The sequence below is a fragment of the Podarcis filfolensis genome, assembly GCF_964270895.1.
Source record: "Podarcis filfolensis genome assembly, chromosome: 7".
In the NCBI taxonomy this organism is placed as follows: domain Eukaryota; kingdom Metazoa; phylum Chordata; class Lepidosauria; order Squamata; family Lacertidae; genus Podarcis; species Podarcis filfolensis.
Window position 1 is genome coordinate 78,403,376 of NC_139603.1, and position 19,683 is coordinate 78,423,058.

At 45.9% G+C, this 19,683-nt stretch overlaps 1 protein-coding gene across 2 annotated transcripts; it reads right to left on the reverse strand.

The window, feature by feature from the left end:
- Nucleotides 1–394: 394 nt before the first annotated feature.
- Nucleotides 395–11,405, reverse strand: LOC310766105 (kelch-like protein 12). Of its 2 annotated transcripts, XM_083622065.1 has the most exons (5): nucleotides 11,294–11,405; nucleotides 8,563–8,700; nucleotides 6,534–6,612; nucleotides 3,627–3,848; nucleotides 395–1,992 (listed from the first exon to the last, which is right to left on the reverse strand). In XM_083622065.1, exons 2-5 carry the CDS (start codon nucleotides 8,639–8,641, stop codon nucleotides 483–485), a joined length of 1,890 nt encoding a protein of 629 aa, XP_083478191.1. In that variant the 5' UTR covers nucleotides 8,642–8,700; nucleotides 11,294–11,405; the 3' UTR covers nucleotides 395–482. The 2 variants fall into 2 exon arrangements, with proteins under 2 accessions (XP_083478191.1, XP_083478192.1); XM_083622066.1 differs by lacking the exon at nucleotides 6,534–6,612.
- Between the last annotated feature and the right edge of the window lie 8,278 nt (nucleotides 11,406–19,683).

The window sequence follows — 19,683 nt, forward strand, 5'->3', positions numbered from 1 at the left end:
TCAAGGACTTAAGCAAAAGAATTCGGAAACCGATGTGGAAATGTGGAGAGCTGGGTTTAGGACTGGGAAAATGAGCAAGTGAAATTGACAGATTGAGCCATCCCTATTTAGAACAGGAACAAGTACTCCATGGACCTCTAGATTTTGCTGGATTAAAACCCTGACCATCGGCTATGTTTGCTGGGCTTTAAGGGATCTGGAGTCCAACAATGTCTGGAGAGCCACAGATTCTCCACCCTTACTTGGAAAAGACCAGAATACAAAATTCAATTGTTGTTTTTTTAATTAAGCTTCCAGGACAGGTGTAAGCTTTTCTGTTCCTGTTGTCCTTAACCCCATTATTCTGAGGGCAGCACCAATGAAATAAATGGGAGCTGGAGGCAAAGCAAAGTCCTACTTTCAGATGAGAGACAGACCTTTATTATGGGAGTCCATTCCTAAAAACACAGGGAAGCATATGGAGCCTTTGAAGCGTTGGGGGATCATCTTCCACCCCAACAGCAGTTAAGGCTGCAGCCCTCTCGAGAGGAAGAAGAGCGCAGCTGCTGCTTCTTGACATCATCCACCCCGGACACCGCTGGGCTCAGTGCGGCGCCAAACAGAAGGAGCTGGATTGGTTTTTTGGGCATCTTCAGGGGTGCGACGCTGGATATTCTCACCTGGGAAGCCGTCGTGGGGATTTCCTCAGGGCACCGGGTCCAGCTTGTGTCCTCTGGAACCCAGCTGTAAATCGTATTATAGGAGCGGGTTTCGTCCTTGCCCGCCAACAGGTAGATCTTACCTTGCCATTCCACCGCGCAAGAAAAAGCCAAGGCTGTCGGTAGCTCTGGGACAGTGACTTCCCAGCTCACCCTGCCATTCTCAAAGAGGTAAAAGCTCCCTTTGGTGCAGCTGGGGAGCTCCTCAGTGGCCATGGCGCTCTGGACCAGGAAATTGCCCCTTTCCTCGGTGTACCCGCCGAAAACATATATCCCGTTACTGACCGAGACAGCCGCTGCACCGTAGCAGGCAAAGTCCATGGGCACCTCATTCCACCAGTCGGCATTTGTGTCGTAGATCAGAAGCCCCTTGTAGCTCCTGGAGGCTTTCCCCCCTATAAGGTAAAGCTTATTCCTGAGCACAGTTGAAGCTGGGTACATCACGGCAAGGGGCAGGCTAGAGATAGGGGCCCAGGCATTCTGCTCAACGCTGAAGGCCTCCGCGGAAGAGAGAGGGCCAGTATCGCTGCAGCCTCCGACAGCATACAGCTTTTTGTCACAGGCCAGAAAGGGGTGGAGGGCCCGGGCTGTGAACATGGACGGGAGTTGTGTCCATTGGCTGGTCAAGGAATCGTACTGATGCAGAGTGTCCACAAAAGAGCAGTCGGCCTTCTGACCTCCAGACAAGTAAAGCTTGCAGCCCATGGAGGCACATCCAGAGTAGCTCAGGTACTTCAGCGGTGGCAACGTCTCCCACCTCTCTGCGTTGGGGTCGAAACAGTAAAGGTAAGGTTCTGGGTCATCTCCATCCTGGGTCCTGCTCTCGTCGACCTTCAGGCAAGCAAGGCAGTCATCGTACATGCCCTTCCTGAGCCCTCCACTCGCTTGGAGCCTCCCTGCCCCATCCAGCTCCTTCCACTTCAGACGCACGTGCCTGTAGTACTCTGCGGTGTCCGCCTGGACGTCGACGAGCTCTTCGTGGGTGAGCAGCGAAAAGCGGACATGTCCGAGGAGCTCCTTGTACAGCGGGAGGCGCACGGAGGCCGCAGACTCCACCCAGTTGCGCACAGCCTGGTAGACGATCAGCTCAGAGGGCACTTCCAGGTTGTCCGAGGAGATGAGGCTGATTAAAGCTTTGGGTTCCAGGTTCAGGAAGGCTTCCTGCTTAGCGAGGGGCGCAAAGTGTTGCTTGATGTAGCACGAGGCTGCGTCAAGCAAAGGCTGGTGGTTGTGCTGATGAGCCAGGCTGTAAAGGGTAAGGCAGTTGTTCATGGAGATGTTCATCTCGAGAAACCTGGCAGGGAAACAAAAGAGATGCCATCAGTTTTAGAGACCAATGCCTTCTCCTATTGAAATGTTTGGATAAAATATTGCTCTGGGAATTACGTATCTCCCCATGTTGATATGTCCCCCCCCCTTTCTCTCAACAGAAACATTGAGCAATTAACAGAGGGGTAGACCCAACATGGTGCCTCCCCTCCCTGATGCTGTAGACTACAGTTTCCATTATCCTTCCTATCTTGGCTGGGGCTGGTGGGAATTGTAGTCTAAAACATCTGAACAGACCATGTTAGCTACCCCCGGGCTACCAATATCAATAAAAAATATTTCCATCAACATTATAATGATATGTACAGAGTAGCAGTGTCAACAAAAAGGATGATTACATTCCAAAGAAACTTCATGCCTAAATGAGGCCAATAAAGGGGAAAGCCATTTGGGAAAGAGTTCCTTAACTGTGGGGTGCCATCACCAAAAAGGCCCTGCGATCTATATTGGTGGTTCCCAAACTTGTTTTCTCATGGACCACTTGTCTTGGCAGGCCACTTAATATCCCCACCCCCCGTTGTTGTAATACACTGTGCTAGACACTGTGCGGTTTTTAACTGTATTTTTACAGTGGGTCATTGATCATCTGCGGACCACAGTTTGGGAACACCTGATCTATTCAATATTTATGAATAGGTTTTTAAAGGGAATGATAAGAATATTCTCTGACTAATGTTTGGATTCTCTAAGACTTCTCAGTGGTTTTTCATATGACTAACCCATCCACTCCATGAAGAGCTCTTGCACTTGATGCAGAAGCTACAGTTAGTGCGCAGTGCTGAGGCAGGTGTTCAGAATGCAAAGTTGTGCTCCGTCCCACAGGCACCTGGTTGGCCAATGTGCAAACAGGATGCTGCACTAGATGGGCCTTTGGCCTGATCCACCAGGTGTCCTCTTACACCCATATGTTCTTAGGTGTTCAGTTTGCTATGCTTGGGAATGTGGCAGTCTTGCAATGTGTGCAAAAGTTTTAAAATGGAATGGGGCGACTTCCTTGCTGTCAGGGACTGGTCTGGATCGAAAGATTGGGAAATGCAATCACAGGGAGATCAACTCCTAATAGAAGAGGGGGAATATTCCCCCCTCCCTGCTTCCAGCAATTCCAGAAGCAGAGAGACAGGCAGATGCAGAAGCTGCACAGTTGAGAGAGGAGCTACCCAGCTATGAGATAGTAGCTAAGCAACCAGAAAGGAGGGAGCAGCTGGGCGATACATCAATCGGGAGTGGGGGGAACCCTTCCCTCCCCCAAACTCAGAGGTCCAAGCGTGTCAGAGAACAAAGGAGACATGGGCGGTGGGGGGGGGGAGACTTCCCGCTGGCCCGCTTCTTGCTGCAGAAGTGGAGTCAGAGTAGGCAACTGATATCCTTACGGAGGTTTGCCTGTTTGTGCTTGCAACATAATGCTGTAATAGAAGGACTATAGATCTACCAAATGCTTGTTAATTCTTATCAGTGAGAAGGGAGAGGGGAACTCCTGTACTTCTTTGTATCCTGTCTTAGTTTCATGATGTTAGCCACCCTGAGCCCGGCTCTGGCCAGAGAGGGCGGGGTACAAATAAAATTTTTAAATTATTATTATTGACTTGACACTTGCATTACCTTCCAGCTGTCTCTTTCAGTGGAAGGATCTGGAGCTTGCTAGCTGCAGTAAAGAGGTCCTGGGCAGTTTCTGCAGTGAGAGACACCTCTTCCGTGTAGAGATAGTCCAGCAGGCAATGGAGTGTGGAAGCAGTGATGTCCTCAAGCTGGATCTCCCCGTTGTGTGACTCAGAATGGACGAACATATCTCTGAAATAAGGACTGACTGACGCCAACAGCATCCTGCATGTGGAAAGAAGAAACGTGCACATTATTTATTAGCTATATTTACTGGAGAGGGGACCATAGCTGTCAACTTTTCCCTTTTATTGCGAGGAATCCTATTCGGAATAAGGGAATTTCCCTTTAAAAACGGGAAACGTTGACAGCTATGCAGGGGACCCCCCCCACTATTATTGCCTTCTGGGCATTGTGCAGGAAAAGAGTAAAGCCAAGTAAAATCACAAAAACCAGAACAAGCTTCAAAATGCAGTTTTAAAACACTGAGGGTAAGCTGCGTTACAAACAGCAGAAGTAGAGAATTTAGAATTTAATGGAAACACTTAAAAAGCCTGAGAGAATGAAAAGGGTTGGGTTTTTTTTGTCTGGTACCAAAAATGCATTAAATTAGTTGCCAGGTGGGCCTGTCAGGGGAGAGCATTCTATACATGTGGAGCCACTACTAGGAGGCCATGAATCATGAAAGGGAACAAGAAGATTCTCTGACTAATGTTCTTTTTCTTTTTTGGCCATGGAAAAGGGAGAGTTGTTTGGATTCTCTAAGACAGGGTTTCCCAAACTTGGATCTCCAGCTATTTCTGGACTACAATTCCCATGATCACTGAGCACTGGTCCTGCTAGCCAGGGAGGATGGGAGTTGTAGTCCAAAACCAGCTGGAGACCCAAGTTTGGGGAACCCTGCTCTAAGACCTCTCAGTGCTCTTTCATTTGACTGGCCGTCCAGTCTTCCTGGACCTTTCTCAGGTTTAGGACAGAGCGGCAGTATATTATGGGGTGCCACTCCTACCCCTCTGGGTACTTTCGGAAGGTAATGTGGAGTCATTGCTGCTCTAACTAGTGACTATTCTCCTGTGGGATATCACAAGGTTCCTTTGTTGTTGTTGTTTAGTCGTTTAGTCGTGTCCAACTCTTCGTGACCCCATGGACCAGAGCCCGCCAGGAACTCCTGTCTTCCACTGCCTCCCGCAGTTTGGTCAAACTCATGCTGGTAGCTTTGAGAACACTGTCCAACCATCTCGTCCTCTGTCGTCCCCTTCTCCTTGTGCCCTCCAACTTTCCCAACATCAGGGTCTTTTCCAGGGAGTCTTCTCTTCTCATGAGGTGGCCAAAGTACTGGAGCCTCAGCTTCACGATCTGTCCTTCCAGTGAGCACTCAGGGCTGATTTCCTTAAGAATGGATACCAACACCATAATTCACAAGCATCAATTTTTCGGCGATCAGCCTTCTTTATGGTCCAGCTCTCACTTCCATACATCGCTACTGGGAAAACCATAGCTTTAACTATACGGACCTTTGTTCCCAACACTGGAGAAAAATCTGCATTCAGATGCAAGGAGTCCCTCAATTTGAACTGTGGTGGCATCCATATGTTGACAAGACTCTATTTCTCTCTTTTTCATCCAATTCAGCTGTCCTTGTGTCTTCCTGGATTGCCTAGATGCTGTTCTGGACAGAGTGAGACCTAACAGGTTGAAACTCAAGGCGGATGTGACAGAGGTGATGATAACTGGCAAGCCTTGGGGTAGGGCAGCTTCCTCCAACCTGCTGCCCTCCAGAAGTTTTGGACAGCAACTCCCATCATCCCTGACTATTGGCCATGCTGGAAGCCACCAGAAGGGAAAGCGTTAGGTAGGGGATTTATATTTCTGGATACAAGCACCAAGGAAGTGTATGGCTCAAATCCTAGAACTTCCACAGGACCACATGGAACTCAAAAGCCATTTAGACCAACCTGCTGAAATGTTCCTCCTACATAAAACAACATTGTCGCTGTCGTGGTGGGAAATAGGCCAGGATCAAAACACGTTTTGTTTTGTCTGCAAGGGGTTACCACTGCCTGCAATGGTACTTTTTTTGGGGGGGGGAGGCGGGTGGGTGTGGAGGACTCCCTGGTCCTGAATGGGCTAACTGTGCCCCTGAAACACCAGGTACGCAGCCTGGGAGTCATTTTGGACTCACAGCTGTCCATGGAGGCACAGGTCAATTCTGTGTCCAGGGTAGCTGTTTACCAGCTCCATCTGGTACGCAGGCTGAAACCCTACCTGCCTATGAACTGCCTCGCCCGAGTGGTGCATGTTCTGGTTATCTCCCGCTTGGACTACTGCAATGCGCTCTACCTTTGAAGGTGACCCGGAAATTACAACTAATCCAGAATGCGGCAGCTAGAGTGGTGACTGGGAGCGGCCGCCAAGACCACATAACACTGGTCTTGAAAGACCTACATTGGTTCCCAGTACGTTTCCGAGCACAATTCAAAGTGTTGGTGCTGACCTTTAAAGCCCTAAATGGCCTCGGTCCAGTATATCTGAAGGAGCATCTCCACCTCCATTGTTCTACCCGGACTCTGAGGTCCAGCGCCGAGGGCCTTCTGGCAGTTCCCTCACTGCGAGAAGCCAGGTTACAGTGAACCAGGCAGAGGCCCTTCTCGGTAGTGGCACCTGCCCTGTGGAACGCCCTCCCACCAGATGTCAAAGAGAAAAACAACTACCAGACTTTTTGAATCTGAAGGCAGCCCTGTTTAGGGAAGCTTTTAATGTTTGATGCATTACTGTATTTTAATATTTTGTTGAAAGCCACCCAGAGTGGCTGGGGAAGCCCAGCCAGATGGTCGGGGTATAAATAATAAATTATTATTATTATTATTATTATTATTATTATTATTATTATTATTATTATTATAGACTCACCTGTGGCAAGGAAAGCTCTTTCCTTCCACGCCCAAGGTAACATCGCATAGCTGCTGGGTCTGGTACAGCTGTTTCAAGCCTTAAAAGGAAGAAGAAAGGAAACGAAGCTGTTGCTACTCTTTCTTTCTCCACACAACAGCGAAATTTGGGGGACATGGAATTATAGAACTGGAAGTAACCCTGAAGCTCATCTGGTCTAACCCTGAAGCTCAGCACAGGCTCTGTAATGTAGAATGCAGCAACAGCTTCCCTGACAAGTAGCCATATACAAAACAGTCTTTCAGATATCTGAAGGCAACTGTCATGTCCACCTCCTAACCTTCTCTTCTCTGGGCTTACCACACCCAACTCTTCCTTTTTTTAAATCCTTTATTATTTTATTCACATAATATATATTCTTTACAACAAACAACTCCAAAAAAAACCAGAGAACTCCAAAATAGAATCATATGTAACAAAACCATAAGTCTCATGTTTTCATTTACACTGATCTCCTCTCTGATATCCTTACTTGATATTTCTTGCTGCTTTCTGCTTTTCTTATAGAATCTTTATGAAAATTTAAATCTCTTAAATCCTATACCAATCTTTAACAGTTTCAATTAATCCCTTCACCTCCCTCCCCCACAGCCCAGTACTTCCTTCCACCCATTTTTTTGGGGTGTGTGTGTGTGTGAAATCATTTTTTTTTTATTTTACAAATATAAATTTATAACAAAACCAAGTACATATCCATATAGAGAGATTTCTCTGGATCTCAAGATTCCGCCCCCCCCCTTCTGATCCATGGGTCCTACTGTCAACATTTTCAACTGCATATTATTTCATAATCTACATTTTAAATCTATCCACATTGTCCATAGTATTTGTTACATTACAAGTGAGATTAAAAACCTGCTGATGTTTTCATCTGCTTGCAGGGGTGCAATTAGTGCCAGCACCGTCCGTTAAGAGTTTGGGTGTAATCTTCGATACCTCCCTCCCTATGGAGGCGCAGATTACAGCTATAACAAAGGCGGGATTTTTTCATCTCCGCCAAGCTAAGCAGTTGGCCCCTTATCTCTCTCGCCCTGACCTAGCCACTGTGATCCATGCAACGGTCACCTCCAGACTGGATTATTGTAACTCGCTCTACGTGGGGCTGCCCTTGAGACTGACCCAGAAACTCCAGCGGGTGCAGAATGCCGCGGCGAGACTCCTTATGGGGTCTTCGCTGCGAGATCACATACATCCGGTACTATACCAGCTGCACTGGCTCCCGGTGGAGTACAGGATCAGGTTTAAGGTGCTGGTTTTAACCTTTAAAGCCCTATACGGCCTAGGACCCTCGTACCTACGGGACCGCCTCTCCTGGTATGTCCCACAGAGGAACTTATGGTCTGCAAATAAAAACATCCTGAAGGTCCCAGGCCACAGAGAGGTTAGGCTGGCCTCAACTAGAGCCAGGGCTTTCTCGGCCGCGGCTCCAATCTGGTGGAACGCTCTGTCACAAGAGACTAGGGCCCTGCGGGACCTGACATCTTTCCTCAGGGCCTGCAAGACAGAGCTGTTCCACCAGGCCTTTGGTCAGGGCGCAGCCTGACTCCCTCCTCTGGCAATCTGCACAGAATTTTGCTTAACGGTTGCCATCAATTTGATTTTAATTAATTTTTATAATGAAATGTTTTTAGAATGTTGGATTATTTGATTGTTGTAAGCCGCCCTGAGCCCAGCTTCAGCTGGGAAGGGCGGGATATAAATAAAATTTATTATTATTATTATTATTATTATTATTATTATTATTATTATTATTACAGTTGTCTCCTAAATGAATTGTAAATTTCCCCCATTCTTTCTTTATGTTTTTGTCTTCTTGGTCCCTGAGCTTTCCGGTCAGTTTTGCCATTTTGGCGTAGTCTAACAGCTTGATTTGCCATTCCTCACTTCTTTCCACACCCAACTCTTCTAACTGTTCCCTGCAGGACTTAGTTCCCACCACCCAAGAGTGAATCATCCCATTTCCCACCACTCGGGAGATCGTGAGACTTACCCTGACATAAATAGGCTTCATGAGATGGAAGAGGTTTTTCTATGCCATCCTCTTCGTCGCTATCCCTCAGGGAATCCATTATCTCAGCCTCTAAAAAAGGCTCAGGAATCACTCGGCAGCTTCATCACATTCACCTATCTGGAAATAGAAAAAGACTATAGAACTCGTGGCGCTGTGGGTTAAACCACAGAGCCTAGGGCTTGCTGATCAGAAGGTCCGCGGTTCGGATCCCCGTGACGGGGTGAGCTCCCATTGTTCAGTCCCTACTCCTGCCCACCTAGCAGTTCGAATGCACATCAAAGTACAAGTAGATAAATAGGTACCACTCTGGCGGGAAGGTAAACGGCATTTCCGTGCACTGCTCTGGTTTGCCAGAAGTGGCTTAGTCATGCTGGCCACATGACCCAGCTCTCTTGGCCAATAAAGCGAGATGAGCACCGCAACCCCAGAGTTGGCCATGACTGGACCTAATGGTCAGGGGTCCCTTTACCTTTACCTATAGAGCTTGAACAGCCTTTCCCACTAACTCAGCCTTGTGTGGTGTAGTGGTTAAAGTATCAGAATAGGTCCTGGGAGACCAGGGTTCAAATTCTCACTCAGCTATGAAGTTCACTGGATGACCTTGGGCCAGTCACTGCCTTTCAGCTTAACCTACATCACAGGGTTGTTGTGGGAAATTCATATACCGTATTTTTCGCTCCATAAGATGCACTTTTTTCCTCCTAAAAAGTAAGGGGAAATGTGTGTGCGTCTTATGGAGCGAATGGCGCTGCGCAGCTCTCCCTCTCTGCGCAGCACCTCTTCAGCAAAGCAGGAGGAAAAACGGAAGGGGCTCCGTTTCTCCTCCCGCTTCTCTAGAGAGGCGCTGCGCAGAGAGGGCCACCTTAACCCCAGTGGGTTATTGTGAGGTTGTTGTGTGATAGCCCTTGTTTAACCCCCTGAGCAACTTGACAAACAGACAGGAGAATATTATTCTTGTTTTCCCTCTTCAATCAGTTTTGGATTCCATCACTGCCCAAACCATGTGCGTCTATCTCTCCAAACGGCCAGATGATCCCATTTTTTTCCCTGCGGCTTCCTATGAGAGAATGAAATCCAAGCACTAATGCCTGTTAAAATGCTTCTCCTGTTCGCTTGCAAAATCAAGCTTTTGTAAAGATGCTCTACAGAAATGAAAGATTCAGAATATTTTTTTTCTTGTTTTCCTCCTCTAAAAACTAGGTGCTTCTTATGGTTGGGTGCGTCTTATAGAGCGAAAAATACAGTCAATGCAATAAAAAATAAAATAAATAATTCCCCAACTTGGCACACTCTAGATGTGTTTGATTACAACCTAGCTTTAGCCTTGGCCAGCATGACAAATGGTCAGGGATGATGGGGTTGTCCAAAACATCTAGAGGGAACCCGATTAGGGAAGGCTGTCCTAATCCAAATTCTTGAAATCCCAGGCTATGAAATTTTTCTGAGTACCACATCCTGCCTCTTAGAGTGTGGTGCTGATAATGCCAAGGTTGCAGGTTTGATCCCCATATGGGACAGCTGCTTATTCCTGCATTGAAGCATGTTGGACAAGTTTTGAATCAAATGGGGTAACCAATTTGGGTGCCCAAAAATCATACTGCCACTAAATATAGAATTTATTTTGTCAGCTACAACCTGTGATCAACCTATTTCCAAAGGGAAAGGGAGAATTATGGCTATTGTCTAGGATTCAGCTTCCTTTTCCTGTCCAAGAGTTTCCAAGAGCTTCTGATCTGGAATTTCTCACAGATGTTAGGTTTACTTTTAACTTTTTTTTTTACATTAAATTTTTTTTAAAGGACACTTTTTAATTTAATTGCTAACATGCAAACATAGTACTTGCAGATTTGAACATATGTGTTTCAGACCGCAGCATTGCAAAGGTATTGTGTTCTCATGATACCACAATACATTTTCTCATAAAAATGTCTCCAGCCATGTAACCACCTGATACTGTAAACTTTCATGTTTCCTGCCTCTAAGAATGGAGATCCCAAGATTACCCCAAGACATTTTGCTGCCTCTGGTAAAGGACAAAATCGTGCCCCACTTCCTAGTCCACCTACAAAAGATGGCCAAAATGTCTGTTGACCCTTTGTTCAACACTGCTGACAAGACAGCATCATCAACTGGATAATAATAATAATAATAATAATAATAATAATAATATAATTATACCCCACCCATCTGGCTGGGTTTCCCCAGCCAATCTGGGCAGCTTTCTACAGAATATTATTTATTAGTATTATTTAATAGTTGTTTTTCTCTTTGACATCTGGGGTGAGTGCGTTCCACATGGCGGGTGCCACTACCAAGAAGGCCCTCTGCCTGGTTCCCTGTAACTTGGCTTCTCTCAGGGAGGGAACCTCCAGAAGGCCCTCAGTGCTGGACCTCAGTGTCCGGGCAGAACAATGGGGGTGGAGACGCTCCTTCAGGTATACTGGACCGAGGCCGTTTAAGGCTTTAAAGGTCAGCACCAACACTTTGAATTGTGCTCGGAAACGTACTGGGAGCCAGTGTAGGTCTTTCAAGACCAGTGTTATGTGGTCTCAGTAGCTGCTCCCAGTCAGAGGTTAGTTTTGGGGTCACATTAGCAGGCTGTGTGGGACGCACAGGTCTGTTCTCCAACGCCTCACAGATGCTGCACTCTACCCAATGGTAGGGCTGGACCTCAGTGTGTCCGTATGTGTATGTGACCATAACTACTAACCTGTGTTGCAGAGACAAGGCCTCATTTTTTTTTTCTAGGCTTGCATAGCAGGGGAATCAAAGGAAGAATGATAATGGTCGCCTCCCCTCTATGTTCCAACAGCTCCAACTGCCAGTGGATGGCTCTTAAGGGGGCAGGCACCTCAGGTACACAATGTGCTTTAAACGTGTAGTGTGCACATGGTCGGGATGGCTTTTGTCATTCCAGGACTATCCCTGGAAAACTGGGACACTTGGAGATTATGGAGCTTTAACCGTTGTTGCTGATTTGGTGGGGTAGAGCAGGTATTCAGTGCTATAGCAGACAACCTTAATGTCTTTCTTAACGCTCGCTCTCTCTTCTGGAATCTAGACACATATAAAAAATATTGTGAAAATTCTTTTTTTTTAAAAAAGTTTTGAACAATGTATCAAATTTGCCGTAGCTCACCATTGCCATCTAGTGTTACATTTCTATAATGCACTTTACAACACAAAACGGTTTATTTGCAGCTGTATAGCTGAGTTCTCTCTCTCTCTCTCTCTCTCTCTCTCTCTCTCTCTCTCTCTCTCTCGTGTGTGTGTGTGTGTGTGTCTGTCTCTTGAAATATCTCTCTCACTAGAATTAAATCAAGCGGAAAAGAGAGATGTTTCAAAAACTGTGAACTCTGGCTATTTCCAACAACAACAAGAGCCTGTGGCTGAAAAGCTACAAAAGCACCAGTCACCCTTTCTCTGGGATTTTTTGCAATTGCTTCAAATAGCTAGAAGAGCTCCCCTCACCCCCCACGTTCCTTCTCTAGCCTATCATTTTCTTTAACCCCAAAAGGCGCCTGGATGATGTCCTTCAGAGCTCTTTGAAGCACTAAACTTTTCAACAGCACATGTCACAAAACTTGCACCTGAGGCTCTGAGAATGCCAAGGCTGGAACTGCAAGATATCATTGCTTATCGAGCCAACAAGGGACTGCTGAGTGACACCGAAGTCAGTTCCATGTCGATGGAGGTGATTGTAGTAATGTCGCAAGCACAAAAAAATACTGGTTGTTGTTACTTCTGGCCACGTCTCCTACTTCACAGGTTACAATCGCCTCAAAAATCACCACATTGGACGTAGCAATGCTTCTGAATAGAAGTTTCTGGAAACCACAGGAGGGGACAGGAGAAGAAGGCTCTCGTGCTCAGATCCTGCTGAGCATCCCACAGGTGTCTAGTACCACAGGCACCCCTGACCATTAGGTCCAGTCGTGACCGACTCTGGAGTTGCGGTGCTCATCTCACTTTATTGGCCGAGGGAGCCGGCGTACAGCTTCCGGATCATGTGGCCAGCATGACTAAGCCGCTTCTGGTGAACCAGAGCAGCGCACGGAAACGCTGTTTACCTTCCCGCCGGAGTGGTACCTATTTATCTACTTGCACTTTGATGTGCTTTCGAACTGCTAGGTTGGCAGGAGCAGGGACCGAGCAATGGGAGCTCACCCCGTCATGGGGATTTGAACCGCCGACCTTCTGATTGGTCCATGGCACCTTTGGTAAAAGCTGTTCTCCAACTGGAGCGCTCACAGGCCAGTGTTTCCCAGTTGTTGGTGTTTATACTACATTTTTAAAATAGATTTGCCTTGAGAGAGTCTTTAAACCTCTCTCATAACACTAGAACGTGTGGACATCCAATGAAGCTAACCGTTGAAAGATTCTGAATTGATAAAATAAAGTACTTCTTCACACAGCACATAGTTAAACTGTGGAACTCACTGCCTCAGGAAGCAGTGATGGCCGCCAACTTGGATGGCTTTAAAAGAGGATCGGGCAAATTCATGGAAGATAAAGCTATTAACAACTTCTAGATTGAGTGGCTCTGTTCTGCCTCCACTGTTGGGGGCAATTTGCTTCTGAATACCAGTTGCTAGAAACCTGCTTCCCACAGAGGAGCAATGACATCTGAATAGGGTTACTCTTCTGTCTCTTTTTCTATCTAGCAGATCCCTCTCCCAGTCAGCAGAATACATTTTCCTGTGCTACTCAACTCAGAAATTATGCATCATCACACCATCAGCACAGTTGTGCAGGCAATGAACCAGCAACTGGCCGGTTCTTAGTCAATACAGCAATGTTGACTTGTTATCCAGGGGCAGCTGTACTCAAAGCATCGCATTTCAGGGATGAAAATGTAATGGCTCTTGCCCTGATCTGCCTGCCTGTCTGCCTTCGAGATGAATGATTAAAGAACATGAAAGATGTGCAAGTTCTATTCTAAATTCTGCACCAGGGAAACACAAATTCATGCAAATAAAAAATGTTTCTCCCCATTCCTTGTTTGTTTATTTGGTTGTTTTTGTGTGTTTTTTAAACCCAAAAACATAAAGTTGCTTGTCAATTTACTTTGATTTCATCTGTGGAATTAGGAGTTTAAAAAATGGCAGTGGCAAGAGGCGACGTACAAGTAAACGAGTGACAGCATAATATAACCAACAACTACAGTATGAAGATGAAACTTGTTGTTAATATAGCACTTTCCCCCTGGAGTGCTCACATGCATTATCTCAATAACCTTTGCATCAACTCTGCAAAGTAGACCAATATTTTGTTATTATTGTCAAATGGGGTGGTTGGTGCCAAGCCTGAAATTGCAGTGAGTTAATGTCTAAGGCTGCATACACACCATGTATTTTAAGCACAACTTCCCCTGGAGAATTCTGGGAACTGTAGTTTGTTAACAGCACAGCGTGAGGAGCAAACTACAGTTCCCAGGATTCTTTGCAGGGGAAGCCATTTTTTTAAAAAAATACTTTATATGTAGGGTACGTACACAGGCTATTCTGGAAATTTGTTCCAGGGAAATGCAGTTCTTCAGCTCTTCAGCCATTCTCTTAATAACAGTAGCCAATGCGCTCCTCTCCAAAGGTTGGGTTACAAATGCCACTATCCAAAACCATTGTCTGTGCTTGTTCTGCAGATGGGAGTTGTAGTCCAACAACTTCCGGATGGCACCATTGTTGAGTGGTGGGACAGCGGTAAGACTGCTAGCATCTTTGCAAAGCTAAGCAGGGTCTGGTATGGTTTCAAATTGGATGGGATACTGTGTGCTGAGATTCCTTCACTGCAGGGGTTTGGCCTTGATGACCCTTGGAGTCCTTTCCAAGTCTACAATTCTATGATGCTATGAGGACTACCAGTGTTCAAAGAGATCCGTTTGGCCTTGGGTTGGGAGCAACCATGTTTGTGCTGTTGTTCCAAGTACAGTGGTACCTCGGGTTAAGTACTTAATTCGTTCCGGAGGTCCGTTCTTAACCAGAAACTGTTCTTAACCTGAAGCACCACTTTGGCTAATGGGGCCTCCTGCTGCTGCTGCGCTGCCGGAGCACGATTTCTGTTCTTATCCTGAAGCAAAGTTCTTAACACGAGGTAATATTTCTGGGTTAGTGGAATATGTAACCTGAAGCATATGTAACCCGAGGTACCACTGTACCACTTCCTGGAAATGATACGATAATCTTTATTGCCATTGTCCCATACAGAACAACGAAATTGAAAAACCTACATCAGACATTCAAAACCCACAAGCCTGCTATCTCAGCTATCCCAACCTGGTTAGCCCCCTAGAAACTCCGATACCCCATGTTTAAATACAATATACTCCCATAGAGACTCCTTATACTGTGTTTAAAACCAAAAGTGGTGGTGGCATTTGCCCTTCTTATGATAAGAAATGCTCTGCTGGGGGAGGGGGACAAAAATAGGGGGTTGAGGAGGGTCAGTTGTGGGGAGAGTGAGAATGTCCCTATTTTCATGTGATGAATGTTGGAGGGTATGTAACTGGAATCTCTGATGACCACAAATGTTTCACATCAGGATCCGTGGAGCCTCTTTTGCAGACTCATCTTAGTAAATGTCCTTGCAATTGCGTTTGCATTCTCTTTTTAAAAGAGGCCTACCCCCCCCCTTAATTATTTTGGGAAAGCAGATTCGCTGTCCCTCTTTCCCAGTGCGCAGTCCCTCTTTCCTGGCCCGTGCGCTTGGAAAACCATTTCCCCAATTTCTGCCTTTTGTAGATGCTGTGTCAATACTTTGCTAATTGCTGGAGTTGTCATTCTTCGGAGCTTGGCTCTCTCCCCAGGGTCTCTGGAAGTTAATTCTCAGAGAAGATAACTGTGTGTTTCTGTATGCGTGCGTGTGGGTTGCATGAATATTATCTTACGGGGGTGGATTCATGCACATGAATGCTAAGTTACTAGGCAGACAGCACAGGTACTTTATTTTACAGGGGACCCCCCTCTGTTCAAAGGCCAATCCACTCCAATTCAAAGGTAAAGAGCCCTAAGAAGTTGCCCACTAACAGGTAAAATACCTGGGAAAGGGATTCCGTTGTCACACAAACCACCTGGTCACAGACTTGTCCCCCACTATGTTGAGACGCGTACGGGATACAAATGAATGAATAAATATTGCTTTTGCTTTGTGCATTAATCATTTATTACGGCGCCATTTACTTCAGAGTCCCGGCGCCGACTGCTGTGACTGAGGAATGTTTTGAGGCAACAAAGCCTGTCTATTGCAGATGCTGCTCCATATTCCAACGCCAGCTGCCAGCAAGGGAAGACTTGCTTCCATTATGGGTTGAGCGACCCACGGCTGATCAGGCCCAATGCTTTGCCCCAGAGGATGGGAGCTGTAACTTGGCAACTGGCAGATGCCTGCAAGAGGATACTTGCTTCTGTTATGGCCTGAATGAGATTTAGCCACTCAATCTTCTTTCTTTACCTCAGAAAACAACACCGAGGAAGGCCCAGCCCGAAGGCAAGAAATCCCACCTGAGTAACGCTGTCACGATAGTGGCATTTCTTCGATATCATTTTTATTATGAGAATTGTTTCATAAGCCGCTTCCAGAGCCTCTCGGGGTTATAAAGTGGGGTCTAAGCATTCTGATTTTTTAAATATATCCTTTTTTTGGTGGCGTTAAAAAAAATTTCAAAAATATCTAAAAGAAGAAGAAGAGATTTCAGCTCAGCTTTGAAACCAAGCTTTAAATGCAGTGCTTCTAATTATGCAACCTCAGACAGGAAAGTGTGAGGAGAAGCCCCCCAAATTTCATAATTGAGAAAAAGTGACAGTGTCATTTTTGGCATCTCGAGCCAAAATCGCAGCTTCTGCTACAGCACCAGCATCTGTGCAGTTCTAATTAACGCTGGCGTTACCCTCGGCTTTCTGCTAGACAAATCTGATTTGTGCTGTATTGTGTATAAGACTCGCCTCGTTTGGGGAGGGAGAAGGGTGCCCCGTGTACAATTCCGCATACCGGTTTAAAACTGCTTTGGACTCCTTCAGTATATAAGAACTCCATATAAATGTAAAATATTCCATAATTGTTTATTATGATTCTCTGCATGGCAAGCGCCTCTGGGACGTTCCCTTTGGTGCGCGTGAAGCATGGCGTGTTGTGATGCTGATATCCCACCCTGCGTTGCGCCTCGCCACAGCTCGAGGAGCTTCACACATATTAAGAAAAATTAGATAAAGGAGCCAGCTCTCTGCATGCATAGCATTAAAGCACGGCCTGTGACATTCTTCTTTCAAGCATTTCTGAACAGAGAATCTTGTCTCCGGGAAGTGAAATGCCTCTTCTCTCCTCTGCCTCCCACCGCCATTGTTTGGTTCTACTTAGCTGAAATCTACCCTGTGGGGCTACAGAGTGGGGTCATTGTTTTTTGAGTGGTTGGTGTCTTCCGATCACATGTATACGAAAGAAAGTACTTGGATATATATTTGTGTGTGTGTGTTCATTTATTTGCTTTAATGATTGCTCAATCTCTGCCACTCCATACAAGAGATTAGATAGATATATACAGCAGTACCTCGGGTTATATACGCTTCAGGTTACAGACTCCGCTAGAAGTCACACGGCAGAAATCACACGGCAGCGGCAGGAGGCCCCATTAGCTAAAGTGGTGTTTCAGGTTAAGAACAGTTTCAGGTAAGAATGGACCTCTGGAACGAATTAAGTACTTAACCAGAGGTACCACTGTAGATAGATAGATAGATCCCCTCTCTCTCTTACACACACACACACACACACACACACACAGAGGAGCATAGCTAGAAAAAAAGTGCAACCCTGGATACAAAGCAGAGATGGGAACTATATTATATAGGCGCCCTGCTTTTTGTTTAGCATCCCTGCTTTTTGTTTAGCACCAAGTCAAAATATCTTTCTTTTTTAAAATTAAAAATTAATTTTTTAAAATTTAAAAAGCTTGGGAATTTCCCAATCTTTAAGCTTGGGAATTTCAGGAGGCTTTGGGGAAAACAGGAACCAGAGCTGAAGGCAATGAAGTTGTTCAGGGAGCCTTAACATTTGGATCTCTGTGTAGAAATGGCTGTCTTTAGTTTTAGACTTTATTTTTTGCTTCCATGAAGGCTACTAAAGTTTTCCCCAGTGCATCTTCTCCCCAGCCCACAATGCCCCAGGCATAGAGTCATCCCAGGGCATTCTGGGAAGGGTGGGGGGAATGGCAGCTGCCACCCAAAATGGCCACTATTAGTGAGGGTCTTCCATCTTGTAGGGTGGCCACCATGTGAGGGAGCCGATTGGTTTCGTTTGCCCTGCTTTTCTGTTTTATCTGGGATCCTCCAGGATACAAAATCATTTTTTAGAAACAAAACACTGTCTTATTTACAATACTAGAACTAAACTCTCAGTTTAATTCCTTCCATGCTGCTCCCCTGTCCCTAAATAATTTCTCACTGAACAAAACCCAGATTTTATTTTAACAACATGCTGAATATGTTTCCAACCTCCTCTTTTAAAGGACAGTCTGAAACTCTCTGTGAGAAAAGTCCCACCAGCCTTTTCCGAACGCTGATTTGCATTTTTGATCGTGCAGTAATATCACTTCCAGCCAAGCCATCTGCTGGGGAGTTTATTACCACATGTAAGGCAAAGTCTTCCCATTAGATCCAGAACAGGGATGATAAAGTAGCTCAGTCCTCTTTCTCTCGCCTGCATTTCCAGTATAGATTGGTGTCAGCTGAGTTGCCGAACAGCTGCACAGATGATGGATTTTCTGAAAATATACACTGTTCTTTGACCAAAAGGCTCTCTCTCTCAATTCCACCGTTGCCAGGAGTCTTGCTGAAATTAATGCCCTGGGAGAAGTCAGATTCTATTCCATTCCACGTAGATCTTTGCATTCTGTCCCTAGTTGATACACACTAGGTCTTCCCAGTGTTCTATTAGTAATAGAATGATGCACCAGGAATGGACATGTATAATGCAATTTCCCTCTTGCACACACATATATGCATGTACATGCGCACCCTGAGGAAAATGCCAGCTTTAGGAAATAGCAAAGTTTCGGATGGAGCAAGGGGGGGAGGGGAGAGCAAAGAGAGCATATCTTATTTATTTATTTTAAGTAGTCCCTCTGGGTCCCTTTTTCTACCGAAGGGTTCAAGGTGACATACAACAGGAACAGCAGAGGCTCACCAATAAAAATGTAAACAATTTCTGGACGATAAAAATAGAACATTTGCCAATAACGAAAACAGCCGCCGCCACAGTCAATAAAACAGCAGTTCATAAACCCAAGAACCACTAAAATGATAAAAGAGTGGAGCAATCACTTAAAAGGCTTGGGAGGTCAGTGGGAACGGTGATAACTTAGTAGCATAATGCTAAAAAACTGAGGTGCCGGATGAGTCAATTAGGGGTGGTTATTCCAAAGGGTGGTTGGACAGTGTTCTCGAAGCTACCAGCATGAGTTTGACCAAACTGCAGGAGGCAGTGGAAGACAGGAGTACCTGGTGTGCTCTGGTGCATGGGGTCATGAAGAGTCGGACATGACTAAACAACAACAACAACAACAATTCCAAAGGGACGTGGGTGGCGCTGTGGGTTAAACCACAGAGCCTAGGACTTGCCGATCAGAAGGTCGGCAGTTTGAATCCCCACGATGGGGTGAGCTCCCATTCCTCGGTCCCTGCTCCTGCCAACCTAGCAGTTCAAAAGCACGTCAAAGTGCGAGTAAATAAATAGGTACCACTCCAGTGGGAAGGTAAACAGCGTTTCTGTGCGCTGCTCTGGTTTGCCAGAAGCGGCTTAGTCATGCTGGCCACATGACCCGGAAGCTGTACGCTGGCTCCCTCGGCCAATAAAGCGAGATGAGCGCCACAACCCCAGAGTTGGCCACAGCTGGTCCTAATGGTCAGGGGTCCCTTTACCTTTATTCTAAAGGTAAAGATCCAGAACTGAAAAAAAAGACCCTCTCTCTGGTAATCACCTGCCTCCACTCAGTTGGTCCTCTGGTGACCCTAAGAAATGTTCCTTTTTCTCAAAATTGCCTCTTGACTTAAGTCTCATGGCTTTTGTCTTATGGCTAAAGTAGATGTTTGTTCAACATGTAGCATACAGGGACAG